At 40.1% G+C, this 17,558-nt stretch overlaps 1 protein-coding gene across 1 annotated transcript in view; it reads right to left on the reverse strand.

The window, feature by feature from the left end:
- Positions 1-11,359: 11,359 nt before the first annotated feature.
- Positions 11,360-17,558, reverse strand: part of susd6 (sushi domain containing 6) — an 83,749-nt gene continuing 77,550 nt past the window's right edge. The window contains exons 4-6 of the mRNA XM_028821193.2: positions 16,105-16,243; positions 14,683-15,092; positions 11,360-12,247 (exon numbers count right to left, since the gene is read on the reverse strand). Of these exons, the coding sequence (XP_028677026.1) occupies positions 12,222-12,247; positions 14,683-15,092; positions 16,105-16,243 (575 nt within the window). The 3' untranslated portion in view covers positions 11,360-12,221. The remainder of the gene's footprint in view (positions 12,248-14,682; positions 15,093-16,104; positions 16,244-17,558) is intronic.

Consider the following 17,558-nt stretch of genomic DNA (forward strand, 5'->3'; position numbering starts at 1 on the left):
TCCCATTGGCGCATACCTTAATTGACACTCGCTCCCTGCCGCTACAACCCGCCTCCGTCGCATTATCAGGCACGCCCACGAAGGCTGCGGCACAAGCTTGTGACTTCTTACAATGTTATCATAAAAGTATGCAGGCCATTTTAAGAGAAATATATTCACTATTTCTCATAACACTCAAGGCAGAAACGTACATGTTTTTTGCAGCATTACAATAATGAGGTAGTTTAATAAAAATGATCGCATCTTCATTTTTTTTAAAGTCTTTTTGTTTCTCCGTGGGTGAATATGGCGGTGCTGCTGTTTTTTGGTTTGTTTTGCTTTTAACTAGTTGGGGAAAAGGATAAGCTTTTTCGTACGCATTTGTCTTTTTTTAATTATAATGAATGAATGTAACTGCGCTGTTTGTTAACGACTGACTATCTTGGATTTGGAGATTTGCAACGTGTGTAATTACAATCTCATTTCTCCTGTTAGGTCTGCATGACAATATATTATTAGATACTTGTTCTGCTGTAGTTATTTTCTTATCGATTGCCATCTACCGACATCACCTGTATTTATTTTTTCTTTCTGTTCTTTGTCAGTTCCAGGGTTCCCTTTTTACCTGTAAAAGCAGGCCTCATGTTTGGAGTGACATGACTGCTTTGGGGACAGAGAAACATGTTAAATTTTAGGTTTTATTTTTAACCTCAAGAGTGGAGCGTATGATATTATCAATGATAATTTTAAGAAAAAAAAACTGCTAAATTCCTACATGAGAGGTTGGGCATCAGTATAAAAGAAGTGGGAGTTCAGGAGATGGTGTGTAGATAGGTGCAAAATTGGCTCGAAAAGGAGGTAGGAACCTTCTCAGAACTAGGTAGTTAAGAGTGGTGTCCAGCAGGGGTCAGTGTTGGGACCACAGCTATTTTTAATATAAATGATTTGGATAGGAATATAATAAGTCAAGCAAAATAACACCTTTTATTGGCTAACTAAAAAGATAATATGCAAGCTTTCGAGGCAACTCAGGCCCCTTCTTCACCATCTTGCCTGAAGAAGGGGCCTGAGTTGTCTTGAAAGCTTGCATATTGTAATATTTTTAGTTAGCCAATAATTGTGTCATTTTGCTTGACGTTTCACTATATCCATAATGGCTAACATGGTACAACACCCTAGTACGATAGGAATATAAGTAATAGGTTGGTTAAGTTTGTAGAGGATACAAAGATGGGTTGATTACCAGATAATCGCAAATCTGTTAAATCATTACAGAGGGACTTGGACAGCATACAAGCTTGGGCAGGTTTGTGGCAGGTGAAGTTTAATGTAAGTTAACATAAAGTACTACATGTAGGAAGTAAAAATGTTAGGAATTAATACACAATGGGGTTCTGAAACTAGACAGGACACCTTATGAGTTGACTCAACAGTGCCATTAAGAAGGCTAACAGAATGTGAGGTTATATAGCACCTTGAATGTGAGTACAAGTCCAAGGAGGTTCTGCTCAACCTTTACAACGCACTGGTGAGGCCTCATCTGGAGTACTGTGTGCAGTTTTAGTCCCCAGGCTACAAGTCAAGTCAAGTTGGGGAGCATGCACTGGTACAGTGCGTTGCCGCACCCACTACACAACTAAACAAATCGGGATCCCGGTTTACAACCCCCCAGGCAGATACGTGGTCCAGTCCCACCCTCCGGAAATGACCCTCTATCTGCCGCAGCCAGGTGTTACGTGGGCGACCCCTTGGTCTGGTCCAGCCACTTGGGTCCCCAACAATGAGGATCTTACGAGCTGGATCACCCTCAGGAAAATGCGCCACATGGCCGTAGTGCCGTAACTGACGCTCCCTCACAATGCAGGTAATGTGTGTCATTCGGGACTCCATGAGCAACCGCTCATTCGATACAAAGTCAAACCAACAGTACCCAAGGATTTTCCAGAGAGACACAGTACCAAAGGAGTCCAGTCTTTGTCTCAGGTCACTAGATAGCGTCAATGTCTCACAACCATATAGCAAGACAGGAAGCACCAGGACTCTATAAAGACTTAAACCTTCGTCCTTTTGCATAGATATCGGGAGCGCCACACACCCCTTTCCAGCGACCTCATGACCCCCCCCCATGCTCTTCCAATCCGTCTACTGACTTCATAGGAAGAGTCACCAGAGACATGAATGTCACTGCCAAGGTAAGTAAACCTCTCGACAAGGTCAACACTCTGTCCATAAACCGACACAGTGCTGATGGCTGTGCCCAAGAGGTCATTAAAGGCCTGGATCTTGTTTTTTATCCAGGACACTCACAAGCCCAGACACTCAGACTCCTCGGTCAGTCTCTCGAGCGCCCTGATCAGAGCCTCCATTGACTCCGCGAAGATCACAGCAAAGTCAAGATCCTTGAACCTTTCTTCACCAACAGATGCCCCACAGCCGTTGGACCCCATGACCTTGCCCAACACCCAGTCCATACAAGCATTGAACAGAGTAGGAGCAAGAACACATCCCTGATGAACCCAAGAATCAACTGGGAAAAATGCAGAAGTCCTGCCTCCACTCTGCACAGCACCAGTGTACAGGCCGGCCATGATATCCAACAACCTCGAGGGGATCCCACGAATCCTCAGGATGCCCCACAGGGCAGCTTGATCAACTGAGTCGAACGCTTTGCAAAAATCGACAAAGGCTGCAAAGAAACTGCCGATATTTGTGTTTGCGCTCCATAAGAACCCTCAGTGCCAGGATGCGGTCGATCTTAGACTTCTTAGGCATAAAACCAGACTGTTCTGGTCGCTCATAGGTGAGCAAGTGATCACGGATCCTATAGAGGACGACCCTAGTAAGGACCTTACCTGGCACCGAGAGCAGTGTTATCCCCCTGTAGTTGCTGCAATCCAGGCGATCACCCTTCCCTTTCCAGATAGGGACGACAAGTCCCGTTTTCCAGTCAGTTGGGATTATGCCAGTCTCCCAAATGGAAGCAAAGATTGCTTGTAATGCCAGGAGGACAGCCTTACCACCAGCCTGGAGAAGTTCACCCCGGATACCACAGATCCCTGCAGCCTTTCCCCCCCTCAACTGGTTCACCACCTGTGCAATCTCAGTGAGACTGGGTGGTTCACGGCTAATTGGAGGATCAGCCCCAAGAACCGTGGACCCAGAGATATTCAACATCCTAGCTGGAGGATCAGCTTTGAACAACTGCTCAAAGTAGCCAGGCCAGCGGGTCACAATTGCAGTGTCATCCGTAAGGACCGTTCCATTAGTTGCCCTGACTGCGATTCTCAGAGGAACAGATTCAGATGTGCGTAATGCTTCAATTCCTCAGTAAGCAGGTTGTGAGTCGCTAGACCACAGATAGAGGAATTTGTGAGCAAGTGACACACCAACAAATACCTCTTTACCTGCCCTCAGATCCCTCACATCCGTCCCCCTCAGTTCCCGGTACAGACCAGAGTTGCCATTGAGCCGTGCGCTGCGACTCCTCTCAATGATATCCAGGGTGCCCTGCGAGATGAAACACCTCCTTCTGGGAACACCGGTAACACCAACACAACCCTCAGCAACCTTCAGGGTCTTGTCATGGAAGGTCTCCCACATCACATTAGGATCGGCAGTCGTACCCAAATCTGAAAGTTCCCCACACAAACTGTGTGCAGACTCATTAGAAACGGCCTGGTCTTGGGAGTCTGGCCAAGCCCTGTCTCATTTTCCTAGTAGGTGGTAACCTACTGGACCTAAGCTGGATCCTGAGAGTAGCAACAACAAGTCTGTGGTCAGAATTCACAAACTGGGCACTTCTGTGGACCTTGAAGTTTTGCAAGAGCCTCCAGTGTCTGCCCACAAGGATGTGATCGATCTCCTTCAACACACCACCAGTATTGGAGTACCAAGTCCAACGATGCGGTTCAGGGCGCTGGAACCAGGATCCAGCGATTAGCAGCCCCTGACCTTTTGCAAAGTGAAGGAACATGGAGCCACTTTCACCACGGTCACCAGACCCATGGGGACAGAGACAATCATCATAGCCAGGCCCTGTCAGTGCGAGTGGCTGCATTGAAGTCACCAATGACCAAAGGAGTGTCACCAACTCCCGCATGGAGTTTCCTAAAAGACACCTGAAGGACTCTGAGATGGTGAGAAATAAGATTCTCTGGTCTGATGAGACCAAGATAGAACTTTTTGGCCTTAATTCTAAGCGGTATGTGTGGAGACAACCAGGCACTGCTCATCACTTGTCCAATACAGTCCCCACAGTGAAGCATGGCGGTGGCAGCATCATGCTGTGGGGGTGTTTTTCAACTGCAGGGACAGGACGACTGGTTGCAATCGAGGGAAAGATGAATGCGGCCAAGTACAGGGATATCCTGGACAAAAACCTTCTCCAGAGTGCTAAGGACCTCAGACTGGGCCGAAGGTTTACCTTCCAACAAGACAATGACCCTAAGCACACAGCTAAAATAACAAAGGAGTGGCTTCACAACAACTCTGTGACTGTTCTTGAATGGCCCAGCCAGAGCCCTGACTTAAACCCAATTGAGCATCTCTGGAGAGACCTAAAAATGGCTGTCCACCAACGTTTACCATCCAACCTGACAGAACTGGAGAGGATCTGCAAGGAGGAATGGCAGAGGATCCCCAAATCCAGGTGTGAAAAACTTGTTGCATCTTTCCCAAGAAGACTCATGGCTGTATTAGCTCAAAAGGGTGCTTCTACTAAATACTGAGCAAAGGGTCTGAATACTTAGGACCATGTGATATTTCAGTTTTTCTTTTTTAATAAATCTGCAACAATTTCAAAAATTCTTTTTTTTGTCTGTCAATATGGGGTGCTGTGTGTACATTAATGAGGGAAAAAATAAATTTAAATGATTTTAGCAAATTGCTGCAATATGACAAAGAGTGAAAAATTGAAGGGGGTCTGAATACTTTCCATACCCACTGTACGTATTCACAGCCTTTGCCATGAAGCTCAAAATTGAGCTCAGGTGCATCCTGTTTCCCCTGATCTTCCTTGAGATGTTTCTGCAGCTTAATTGGAGTCCACCTGTGGTAAATTCAGTTGATTGGACATGATTTGGAAAGGCACACACCTGTCTGTATAAGGTCCCACAGTTGACAGTTCATGTCAGACCACAAACCAAGCATGAAGTCAAAGGAACTGTCTGTAGACCTCCGAGACAGGATTGTCTCGAGGCACAAATCTGGGGAAGGTTACAGAAAAATTTCTGCTGCTTTGAAGGTCCCAATGAGCACAGTGGCCTCCATCATCTGTAAGTGGAAGAAGTTCGAAATCACCAGGACTCTTCCTAGAGCTGGCCGGCCATCTAAACTGAGCGATCGGGGGAGAAGGGCCTTAGTCAGGGAGGTGACCAAGAACCTGATGGTCACTCTGTCAGAGCTCCAGAGGTCCTCTGTGGAGAGAGGAGAACCTCCCAGAAGGACAACCATCTCTGCAGCAATCCACCAATCAGGCCTGTATGGTAGAGTGGCCAGACGGAAGCCACTCCTTAGTAAAAGGCACATGGCAGCCCACCTGGAGTTTGCCAAAAGGCACCTGAAGGACTCTCAGACCATGAGAAAGAAAATTCTCTGGTCTGATGAGACAAAGATTGAACTCTTTGGTGTGAATGCCAGGCGTCACGTTTGGAGGAAACCAGGCACCGCTCATCACCAGGCCAATACCATCCCTACAGTGAAACATGGTGGTGGCAGCATCATGCTGTGGGGATGTTTTTCAGCGGCAGGGACTGGGAGACTACTCAGGATAAAGGGAAAGATGACTGCAGCAATGTACAGACACATCCTGGATGAAAACCTGCTCCAGTGTGCTCTTGACCTCAGACTGGGGCGACGGTTCATCTTTCAGCAGGATAACGACCCTAAGCACACAGCCAAGATATCAAAGGAGTGGCTTCAGGACAATTCTGTGAATGTCCTTGAGTGGCCCATCCAGAGCCCAGACTTGAATCCGATTGAACATCTCTGGAGAGATCTTAAAATGGCTGTGCACCGACGCTTCCCATCCAACCTGATGGAGCTTGAGAGGTCCTGCAAAGAGGAATGGGCGAAACTGGCCAAGGATAGGTGTGCCAAGCTTCTGGCATCATATTCAAAAAGACTTGAGGTGTAGTTGCTGCCAAAGGTGCATCAACAAAGTATTGAGCAAAGGCTGTGAATACTTATGTACATGTGATTTCTCAGTTTTTTTTATTTTTAATAAATTTGCAAAAACCTCAAGTAAACTTTTTTCACATTGTCATTATGGGGTGTTGTGTGTAGAATTCTGAGGAAAAAAATGAATATAATCCATTTTGGAATAAGGCTGTAACATAACAAAATGTGGAAAAAGTGATGCGCTGTGAATACTTTCCGGATGCACTGTATATGGACAGAGACAACTTTTTTCTAATTTTGGTTCTGTACATTACCACAAGGAGTTTGCATGTTCTCCCCGTGTCTGCGTGGGTTTCCTCCGGGCGCTCCGGTTTCCTCCCACATTCCAAAGACATGCAGGTTAGGTGGATTGGCGATTCTAAATTGGCCCTAGTGTGTGCTTGGTGTGTGGGTGTGTTTGTGTGTGTCCTGCGGTGGGTTGGCACCCTGCCCAGGATTGTTTCCTGCCTTGTGCCCTGTGTTGGCTGGGATTGGCTCCAGCAGACCCCCGTGACCCTGTGTTTGGATTCAGCGGGTTGGAAAATGGATGGATGGATGTACATTACCACAATGAATTTTAAATGAAACAACTCAGATGCAGTTGAAGTGCAGACTTTCAGCTTTAATTCAGTGGGGTGAACAAAACGATTGCATAAAAATGTGAGGCAACTAAAGCATTTTTTTAACACAATCCCTTCAATTCAGGGGCTCAAAAGTAATTGGACAATTGACTCAAAGGCTATTTCATGGGCAGGTGTGGGCAAGTAAGTCTGTATGAACACACCAATTGCCCTCCTCATCTGCGGACCAAAACTACAGTACTAAAACACTGTGGAATGGGTAGTCTTTGTTCAGTACTAAGCAAACCTTGGAGCAGTTCACGAGGTATGAATGTGATCTAACTACATGAAGTACTGTGCATTATGGGTGAAATTGTTTATGATGTGGCAGTCACGTGTAGCATCTGATGCTGGAATCTTATTCACAGCATGATAACTTGTAGGTTAACATGGAGCATTAAAAACATAAGGGTGAAAATAAATAATTACAAATATAAAGCAATCTGTATAAAACAGCTCACACAATTACCAGTTAATCAGAGGAAGCCTTCTGATTCTTGTGAGTGATTGGATAGTAGTTGAAAGGAACAAAAAAAAAAAAAAAGGTGTAAATTCACTTATGATCAATCATACAGAGGCAACAAAAAGGAAACATCAGTACCCTGTGAGACCAATGATCAACTCCCCTGATCTTACACCGCAAAAGTGATGAGGTACCCCCTCAATGTGATCACTTTATGGGCATCATGCGGATATTGACACCAGCTTTGACATTTATAATGTTAATCAGATATTCCCAAATGCACATTAACAACAAATATTTACAAGGTTAAGATAATAAATGTAAGGTCAGACAAACTAAACTGAGGTTATATTCATAGGGTGGCTACTAGAGAATAAATATGCAACATCATACAGTTAAACTCACCTGATATGTCTACCGTCAGAAAACTGACACATATCAGTGTATGCTGCCAGCAGATCGTTTCTTCTTTAGTACATTTGCCTATTTCAAACGTGTCCTCTTCATTCCAAATATGTTAGCACATAGCTTTCAAGTAGTCTTCCAGTTATTTAATAATACATGTTTTGCTTAGTCAGCTGTGTTTAGTAAATAAACCAAATAATAGATGATGCAATGGTGCACAAATGTTGTCGATATTCCATTATTTTTTTTTTTTCCTGGAAAAAACAATGTTACTACCCAATGAAAGAAGTCCACAGCACAACCACATGAGTGTTTATTGGTATGTTTAGTTTGCTTGAAATTTTTCAGTGTTAAACACAACCGAACTAACTGGAAATTGAACAAAAAATCTCTCATCGAAATTGACCATTTTGATAGCCGAAATGTTTTGCTGGGAAAATGCGGCAGCTGTCACTACCACATTTGACTGGTTTAGCAACTCTAGGTTAGTAGCATCCAGGCTTTGGTGTCCCAACATGTGTGTTGATCTGTTATGTTCACTCATCCACTGCCCACCACGCAAAGTTATTAGTCGTCATCTTTACAGCTATAAACGTCGTTCATGTGACCGTACCAGGTTAAAAGAAAATTGTTTGCCTATATTTTAATTTTTCTTCCTGACCCTAGCAACCGGATGGACACATACACAGACACTCGTTCATTTATTAAGGTTGATTACAGCTATGTGTGCAGGGTACAGTGAAATTCTTACTTGCATGTTTGACGAACATGTAACATGTTGCCAGTCTGTAGAACCAATGACTAATAAGTAGATCTACCTTAATTCAAAACTTGTCTTCCTTACTCAAACACTCCAAGCCATCACACACTGTGATAGTGTGCAGTCACTGACCAATATTGTGAGTCTGCTGATACTTCATCTTCATCAGACATCATTTCATCTGCAATATGAAAGGGGTTGCAATGCCTGACTGCATGTTACAATTGGGCTGTCATACAATCAGAAGAATTTCATGTCATAAATTTCAGTCAGCTGTCTTGTAGTGTAAGGAGTGTCACAAACCGATTTTCTGATGTTGCCATCAAATTTAATGAAATTCATTGTGCAGCGACTGCAGTGTTCGCGTGAAAACAATAACTACATGTGCAGAAGGTCAAGAAAACCTTTCACCTATACTACAATGTGAAAAGAAATGAACTGCAGAATTAAAACTTACTAAATTGGTTATTTTTCTTCACACCAGTAAAGCACTTTTAGAATATGTGCATCCCTGGAGTCACTTTCAGGTTAAGTATATAACTATAAAATAATGACAACACAGGCTTTGCCCCCTCTCTCATCCACTGATTGTCCTATACTTGCTTATCCCATTTTATTGCTCAATGAGAGATGCAAGTGTTTATGATGATCTACAAATAAACTCACTTCAACTACTACAGAATGGCATGCATTATCTCACTCCTGTCTTATTTGCTCACTGTATGCATGACATAGCTTGGGTTTCAGTTTAAGAAAATAAGGTAAGAATTCAGGTGAATTGATACACCAGAACAACACAGATTTTTTTTTTTTTTAATAAGAAGGTTATATACATAGAATTAAATTAAACTTTATACAAATAATAAAATACTATCTTCACACCCAATGCAATAAACAGAATTCCAAAGGTAAAGCATACATACCCAAAGGAACACAGGGAAACCAAAGAAAAACCTATACAGAATTACCTTTGTTTAAATTTAAATTGTTTGACATTAAGTTTATATATATATATATATATATATATATATATATATATATACACACACATATACATACATATATATATACACATACATATATATATACACATTATATATATATATATATATATATATATATATATATATATATATATATATATATACACACACACATATATATATATATATATATATATATATATATATACATATATATATACATATATATATATATACACACACACACATACACACACAAAATTATAAAAAAAAAAAAAAAAAAAAAACACCCACACACACCCACACCCAAAATATAGTCCTATGATTTGACGGTACCATTTCCATAGACAGCTAGTAATGGAATAATATTTCTCAAGGGCTTGTAAAGGTAAAAAGCCCCATTCTTTTTTATATTACAATTTGCTGCTCAACAGCACTTGGAACATTTAAAATGAAAACTATTACAGGAACCTTTTTTTGCAGCAAGCAAACCAAATGTTTTAGAGTGTGCCATGCTATAATAAACTTAACAGTGACATTGTTTTTAACCCAATAGTGCATCCTGTTTCATCCATTTCTTATCTTACACCTGTATACTGAAACTGGTACTCTTCCACGACATGACACAATGGAAATGGGATGCTTTTACACAATACAACAGAAAATTTTAAAATGGTGTTGCAGGCGCCTGTTAAATAATCTAAGGCATACAAAGTGCGTACTGGAAACCCAAAATTAGCCATAAAATAAAAAACATACAACAACTTTTAACACGCATGCCACAGCCAACCTATAGCAGTTAAACAATCGATCATGGAAGAAGGACTTGTATTCTTTAACTGCAGTCTTTACAAAAGAGGGTAGAAAGACAATTTCCCCCTGCACAAACAGAGCCCTGAGAAGACAAAACTGCATTAGAAAGGCATGTGAACCACATTAATTAATTACAATAACAGGAAGAACATTTATTATACAGTAATAAAACAAATTAAATACAATCATTTAAATATATATCAGGTTTGCTGCTGGCAAGAGTCTTACAAACTACAAGCACCAAATGTATGATAATATTGATCAATGAATAGATTTTAAGGGGTGAGACATTAAAATATGAAAACTGTGGGATCTGTGTGGTGTCTCTCAGTCAGACTTTACTCCCCATTTTACTCGTCTACCATTTTGTATACAACTTTCCAAGCTGCAGCACCATAGTATGGCGGAGTGGTGGCTCTGAGGCTAAGGATCTGCGCTGGTATCCCGAAGGTTGCCGGTTCGAATCCCCGTCACTGCCAAAAGAGATCCTACTCTGCTGGGCCATTGAGCAAGGCCCTTAACCTGTAATTGCTCCAGGGGCGCTGTACGATGGCTGACCCTGCGCTCTGACCCCAAGGGGTATGCGAAAAACTAACAAACACTGTTGTAAGTCGCTCTGGATAAGAGAGTCTGCTAAATGATGTAAATGTAAATGTAAATGTATGAAAGGTCAATCAAAACAATGATTATTGAAATGCTACAAAGCAGAATAGAAGGACTGATTGCTCACATTAGTTGTAAAGACTTTATATCAAAAGGTTAAAAGCTGAATTTAAACTTCCAAAAGTTAGTGAGGCAGTTTAATTTTTGTCATGTCTATTAACACTGCAGCCATTAGAACGCTTGGTTAATGTTCAATGATTGATGATAACTAATCCTGATCACAAATTACAGCAATTTGAGAGAGGCCTGGGTAAGCTAAAGCCAGTGAAATTTAAGCCTTTCTTACGTGCAAAAAAAGAAAACCATACAAAAAGTGTAGCTTTCATAATGGACAAGAGCTACAATGTAAATGTTAGGCTTTAAAACCATTGGAGAGTTTTTTTTTATTTTATTATAATTAGCTACTTGTGGACTAATGTATAGCCATTATGAAAGCTAACAGGAGGATAACAGAACAAAAAATACATTTAACAAATCATTTTCAGTGCACTATTTGTAATTTAACATCTCCCACTTCTTTGGAAAAGAAAAAATTTAATGGAGTGAAAATCCACTTAAATTTGATAATTGAGGCATTAACAAATAGCCCTTCAAATACACAAAAAGCTTGTAAGCAAGTGATATATTACTATGAATAAGCAAATAAGATCCAAAAGAAATATTAAATTTAAAAAGCCTTTCATATTTAAAAAATTTAAAGCACTTAATTAAAAATGGAATATGAAATAGATGTAAACAACTGCTGCAGAACCATGTAACTAGCACTGCACTGATGTCAAGAGATTCTGTACAGAACAGCAATCCTGAAGGCTATTAACTACCCCGTGTGTCTGAGTGTGTGTCAACAGAAGTATATATTTTCTAAGAAAAAGGAAACGGTACTTTGAAATATCCAAGTGTTGTTGGTGAACAAATTTACAACAGTGATTAAATACAGGCTACTTATAAAGCATTTTTACAAGTGTCAAAGTGCGTGTGGTTAATGATTGGATGTACAAAAACTGCATGAACAAAACACACCTGTACATTCCTTGGGAGACAATATGGAAGTCACAACCTCATTGCATTGGTGTCCTTTATCTCTTGCCATTGAATCAGTTTACTCTTTGCTTTAATTTGCTTGCTGCTTGGTCAAAATGAATGTTAAAATAAGGCAAGCAGTTCCACAGGCTCCTCAATAGAGGAAAAGAAGGTGGCCTCCCTTTTTCTGAAGAGATGACTTCAGCTAAAACATCCCAGGCTTCAAATCAAGATCAACAGTTCTTGGATAAAGAGGACAGCTGAAGAGGAACTCCAAGGTGAGCACCAGCAAGACACTCCCATTGACTTCAGAAGGTGCAGGCGAACCCATCAAGAAAGGCAGCTGATACAATCAAGCTTCAGGCTTCCTTCAGCAATGGGATATCTGAAAAAAAAACACAAGATGAGAATGACACAGTGCTTCCCAGAATGACAAATTCTAACTTAATGCAAAAGAGCTCCTACTAAATGCTAGTGTTGACATACTTACAATGTTCCTGCTGTTCATAACATGGAAACATACTTGTGTAACTTTCCCAAGTAACCTACAGTTAGGTCTTTAGAATCAGCATTAAACATAGCCACTCAATTTATAAAATTAATACTTAAAAATGAAAGATTCAAAACATAGCTGAAAATTTTCAATGTGGAAATGCATTTTTAATGTGTTTATTTGCTAAATGAGGGAAGAAACAACTTTTTTTTTTTTTGGAGTAGAAAATTAACACAAAAGCCAATACAACATTACAATTCAGACATACCTTATATACCTATGTCTCTCTTTTTTTTGTCAATGTGGCTTTGACATCATGGACCAGAAGGTGTATAGTAATTCAGTGTGAGCAGGAACACACAAGAATAAAACTGAATAAAAAAAAAAAATTCACATCCAATCACTCCCAGTCACGCACACCACTCACACCCACGTCCACAGTTTTCCCAGTCCAAGTCTCATTCACACACAAGATCTGACACGGTTTTCAAATAAAGAGGTGGTATTTCACGTCTTTATCTTAAAGCCGCGTCAGATCGGGGGGTTTGGGGGTTGTGGGAGCCTGAACGTGACTAAGAGAATAAAACTGAAATGAAGAAAAAAAAAACGCTAACTTTGACAAGTACTATAAATTTACACCGGCTGTTACAGACGCAGATCAAATGTATGTTTTTATTGTATAATATTAACAATATGAGCAGCTCACTACTCAAAACGGTAAATTTGGGAGGCAGCCGGTATCAAAACAGTAAATTTGGGAGGTAGCCAGTATCAAACCGGCGACCTCTTGATTAGGAGTCAGCAGTTCTTACAGCTGCACCACGCAAGCTGTCGTATCAACAGCCTACAGTAACACGCTTTCTTTTTCTTTGGTTATATGCTTGTATAAAGTGCACTTATTTTGTTATACTTGTATCTTTTGTGAAAGTGTTTATTTGATATTTGGAATTCAGGCTTCACAAATTATACACTTCATGTCTACATTTTGTCAATTATTACTAAAACATGAAAAACATTTCTGCTTTAGCGATGTGTTTACATAGATTGTTGTAGACACAGAACACACATGAAATGTATGCATTCTAAATGACGATGTATTATTTACCCTCTACAACTCCAGGTACTTCACTTCACAGTAAACACTGAGCATTGAGAACCTTCTTTGTGAATTGAGCTGTGGCGGTGGGCAGGGGAATAGGATACCAGGCTGCTTGCTGCTTTTGCTTATCAACACATTTACAACACAAAAGACGCTGACGGAGAAGTGCGAACCGATTTAAGGTGGGCCAGGATTAAAAGTTTTTTCGTTGGTTTTGGGAATTCTAGTGTTAAATAAGTTGGATGAATGGTCACATCTCATGACGAGTAACTAAGTTTACACACAGTGACGTGTTCAGTATTTCAGAGAACTGGTTTAAGCTTATTTTAAACATTATTTTAAGGTTGGATGGGTTTTTATCCAATACGTTCTGATGAAGCAGAATAGGAAGGAGGGGGACTGGACAATTACAGTATGTGAATAAGTGATGGTGTAAAAGCATGCATATCAAAATTAGAACTAAAATATGTATTCCGGACAATGAAATATTGACTGAAGATTGCCCACATTAATGTCTAGGAAGATGTTACATTATCCTGGTTAATGTTTTATTAAGTCAGCAAAAGAAATGAGTCACTTTGTTACCAACACATAATGATGAATCATTCTGGCCCTAGAATGCTGGCAACTTCAACCACCAACCAGGGGAACTGTGAAAGGAACAGACTTTATTTAGCATGTTCTATTTGTGGACACAACAAGCTGGACCTGATCTAGTTACATGTTAATGCCTTTAAATGTAAACCTGTGGTACATCTGAGCAGCTCTGATCAAGTCTTTCTTACTTACTTACAGCCCTACTATCAGATGGCAGCAGCCCTGTTATTATCCAAGCCAGAAGTTCTTGTGTGTGTTTCGGGGGTTTATTACACTTTATTTGTCCTAAGAAGAAATTAAAACTTTACAGAAGCTCAAGGTACATTCATCTATTCATACGTTCAAGTAAAACCCAAATCATAAGACACACTGAAAAACACACACATACTCTTGCATTCACTCATACTGCAACAATAAGAAGCCCTCAGTAAAAAAAATGTAATACTCTTAGCATATAAAAAGCAACATGAAGAACCCCATGCTGATGACGTGTAAACCCCATAATGGGAAGAAAAAAAAAAAAGAAAAAAAAAAAAAAAACAGAACTGTGCCCAGGCTGCCTGGTGTTATCAGATAGTCACAATTTTGGTGTGACACCCAGATCTAACAAAAGCACTTAAAACATGCCTACCATCTGAAAAATCATTGGTGAATGTGAGAGAACACTGGCTTTGCCGGTCACTGCTCTCAGAGTCTTGTCTCTGTGGGGAGGCAGCAGCCCCAGAATGCTCAAAGGCCCAAGATGAGGAGGTGGATGAGGAGGAAGAGGAGGAGGAAGTAGCAGCTTGATGCACCAATACTCTCTCTGAATTTTGACAACTGCTCGACTGATTCAGTTCAGCTTGTCCTATGTGATCTTCCTCTCTGTGGGGTTCATCCATCCCACCTGGTCCCTCTGATAGTACTATCTGAACTCTCGACTCAACCGGTGGAATGGTAGCTCCTCCACTCCCATAAACTGCCTCTTCATAGGATGGCAGAGACACTTGTACACCTTCAACCACAATTGACACAGGATCACCAGACACTCCCTGGTCACGCCTATGAGACAACAGAAAAAAAGAAAAATGACTGAAATATTAATGTTTGAGCTATAAAAAAATGTTCCCTACAAGCAGAATTTCACTCTAATAATATAAAGCACAATAAAGATATTGTGCAACTTACTGCTGAATACTCTTCAGTAAAGCAAACTGAATTTATATGGATATAAGTTCATACTATCCAGAAGAAAAGGACAAGTTGGGGTTTTTTGGTTGTAAAACTGTCATTTATTACTTAAGCCTTTAAAAAAATCCATTATAACTTGATAACAGTGCAAAGTTAACAAAAACATGTTTATTGCTATTACAAGCTGAACATTAGATGTAAACTGTTGGTAGCTAATGTCAAGTCTCACAAATGATTCTCCTTTCTCTTCTGTTAAATTTTATATACACACTGTCAAGGAATGTATTGTTGCATGATCAACAGAGACCATAAAAGTCACTATATCTTAAACAAACTGAAGAAAAATGAACATACTTTTGTTAAATCAAAAAGGGCTTTGCAGGGACATAGCTGTCACGTGCACAGAGTACAGCTAAATTCCTAAATCAATATGCTGCACGTCACCACTTTGAACGTTTGTTCTCTAAGCAAAATTAAAGCACCTACATATTTTTATTTTGATTATACTTTATCAAATTAAAATGAAATGAATAAGCATGTATACATTGCACCATACAGTCTGCTGTAATGCTGTGCCAGTTGTGCCTCAGCCCTACATTTTGACGTCTTTAAAGCAGGAAATCTTAGCTGCAAATAATGAGAATGTTCAGTGTACACAGGTACACCATATTAGGTTTTTCTTTATGTAGGAATTTTAATATCAAATCAGATCAGTTCCAAGGGTTCTATAGAATTCTACTAAAACATTCTGTTTTGTGATTCTGTAAAACAACCATTGTTGCTCTGCCAAAAATGTTTTTATTAGATTAGCTCACTTACTAATCATAATTTCATGAACTGTATATAACCAAACCATGAGAAGTTAAACAGGCTGCTCAATTACCTGCTGTGATGAAAGGACTTAAGTTTTGGCTGAAGAAGAACAAAGAGGACCACCAACAAGAGAATGAGTGCAACTGAGCTGGCTGTGGAGGCAACAATGGAAAGTGCAGGCACACCCAAAGAAGACTGCAGTTCTTTACCTATGAGTGAAGACCACAAAATTTAGTTTTAAACACTTAATTGTAGCATCACTGGGGTTTTATTAAATCAAATTGACAAGCAAAAAGCAGATAAACAAAAAGAAAATGAAACTACACTACTGTCAGTAAAATCAACAAACTTAATTTAAATGTAAACTGTCCAAATAATGGAAGAGTTAAAGTATAGAAATTCACAAATTCTAAAACTTACTGAATTTTTTTTTTTTGCGTTTTACATCTGTTAGTAATTTCTTGTTACTTGTAGTAATGATCAAGAAAATTTTAATGTCATGTTTTAGTAGAGAAAGAAAGTAGATAGATAGATAGAGATTCTTTATTGATCCCAAGTGAAATTTAAGAAACTTAAACTTACTAGAGGAAAGGTGGATGTCAAAATCACAATTCTGTTTTACGGTACTTATTAGCTGTTCACAAGAGACTTTTCTGTAAGTGGTTTATTTAACAATATTTTAATAAAACATACAGACGTGGACAAATTTGTCGGTCATCTTAAAGCTCATTGAAAAAAGTGTTGTATGCCAAAAAAGGGTCTAAATGAAAACCAAGTGTCCCATGTACACCGGTATACCTTTGATATGTCAGAGAAAATCCAAACAAGTGTGAAAAGAGATCAAACATTGCTTATTCTTCAAAGATATTCTAAAATGGCCTGGACACATTTGTTGGTAGACCTAGATTAGATCATAAATTACAGGATTAGTGAAATTTGTGAAAATAGCTATTTTCTTGAATTTGTATCAAACATTTCTAATTGTGCAATCAGTCGCTCACCCTATTCAAACAGTAAAAGTCGTCACTCTGCTGTTTGGTGTCAGTGTGTGTCCCACACTGAACACGGACCAGAGAATGCAAAGGAGAGAGTTGTCTGAGGATATCAGAAAGAAAATGATAGACAAACATGTTAAAGGCAAAGACAAGAAGGACATGTGTCAACAGCTGCAAATATTATGAAAAAGTATAAGGTCCAAGGGACTGTCACCCTCCCTGGACACGGCCACAAGAGGAAAGTCAACACCACAATGGGCAGAAAGTTAGTGAGGACGGTAGACAAAAAGCCAAGGACAACTTCCAAAGAGATACAAGCTGAACTCCAAGGTCAAGGTGCATTAGTATCTGACAGCACCATCTGAGTGACAGCAGGCTCAACAGAAGACACAATAGGTTTGGGGGGTGGGGTGGGGGTTGGGGGTTGGTGAGGGACTGGAATTTGCTAAAATGCATATTGACAACCCACAATGCCCTTTGGACAGGTGAGACCAAACTGGAGCTTTCTGCCACATCACTTCAGCTCTAT

This window comes from Erpetoichthys calabaricus, chromosome 16 (assembly GCF_900747795.2).
Source record: "Erpetoichthys calabaricus chromosome 16, fErpCal1.3, whole genome shotgun sequence".
NCBI classification, from domain to species: domain Eukaryota; kingdom Metazoa; phylum Chordata; class Cladistia; order Polypteriformes; family Polypteridae; genus Erpetoichthys; species Erpetoichthys calabaricus.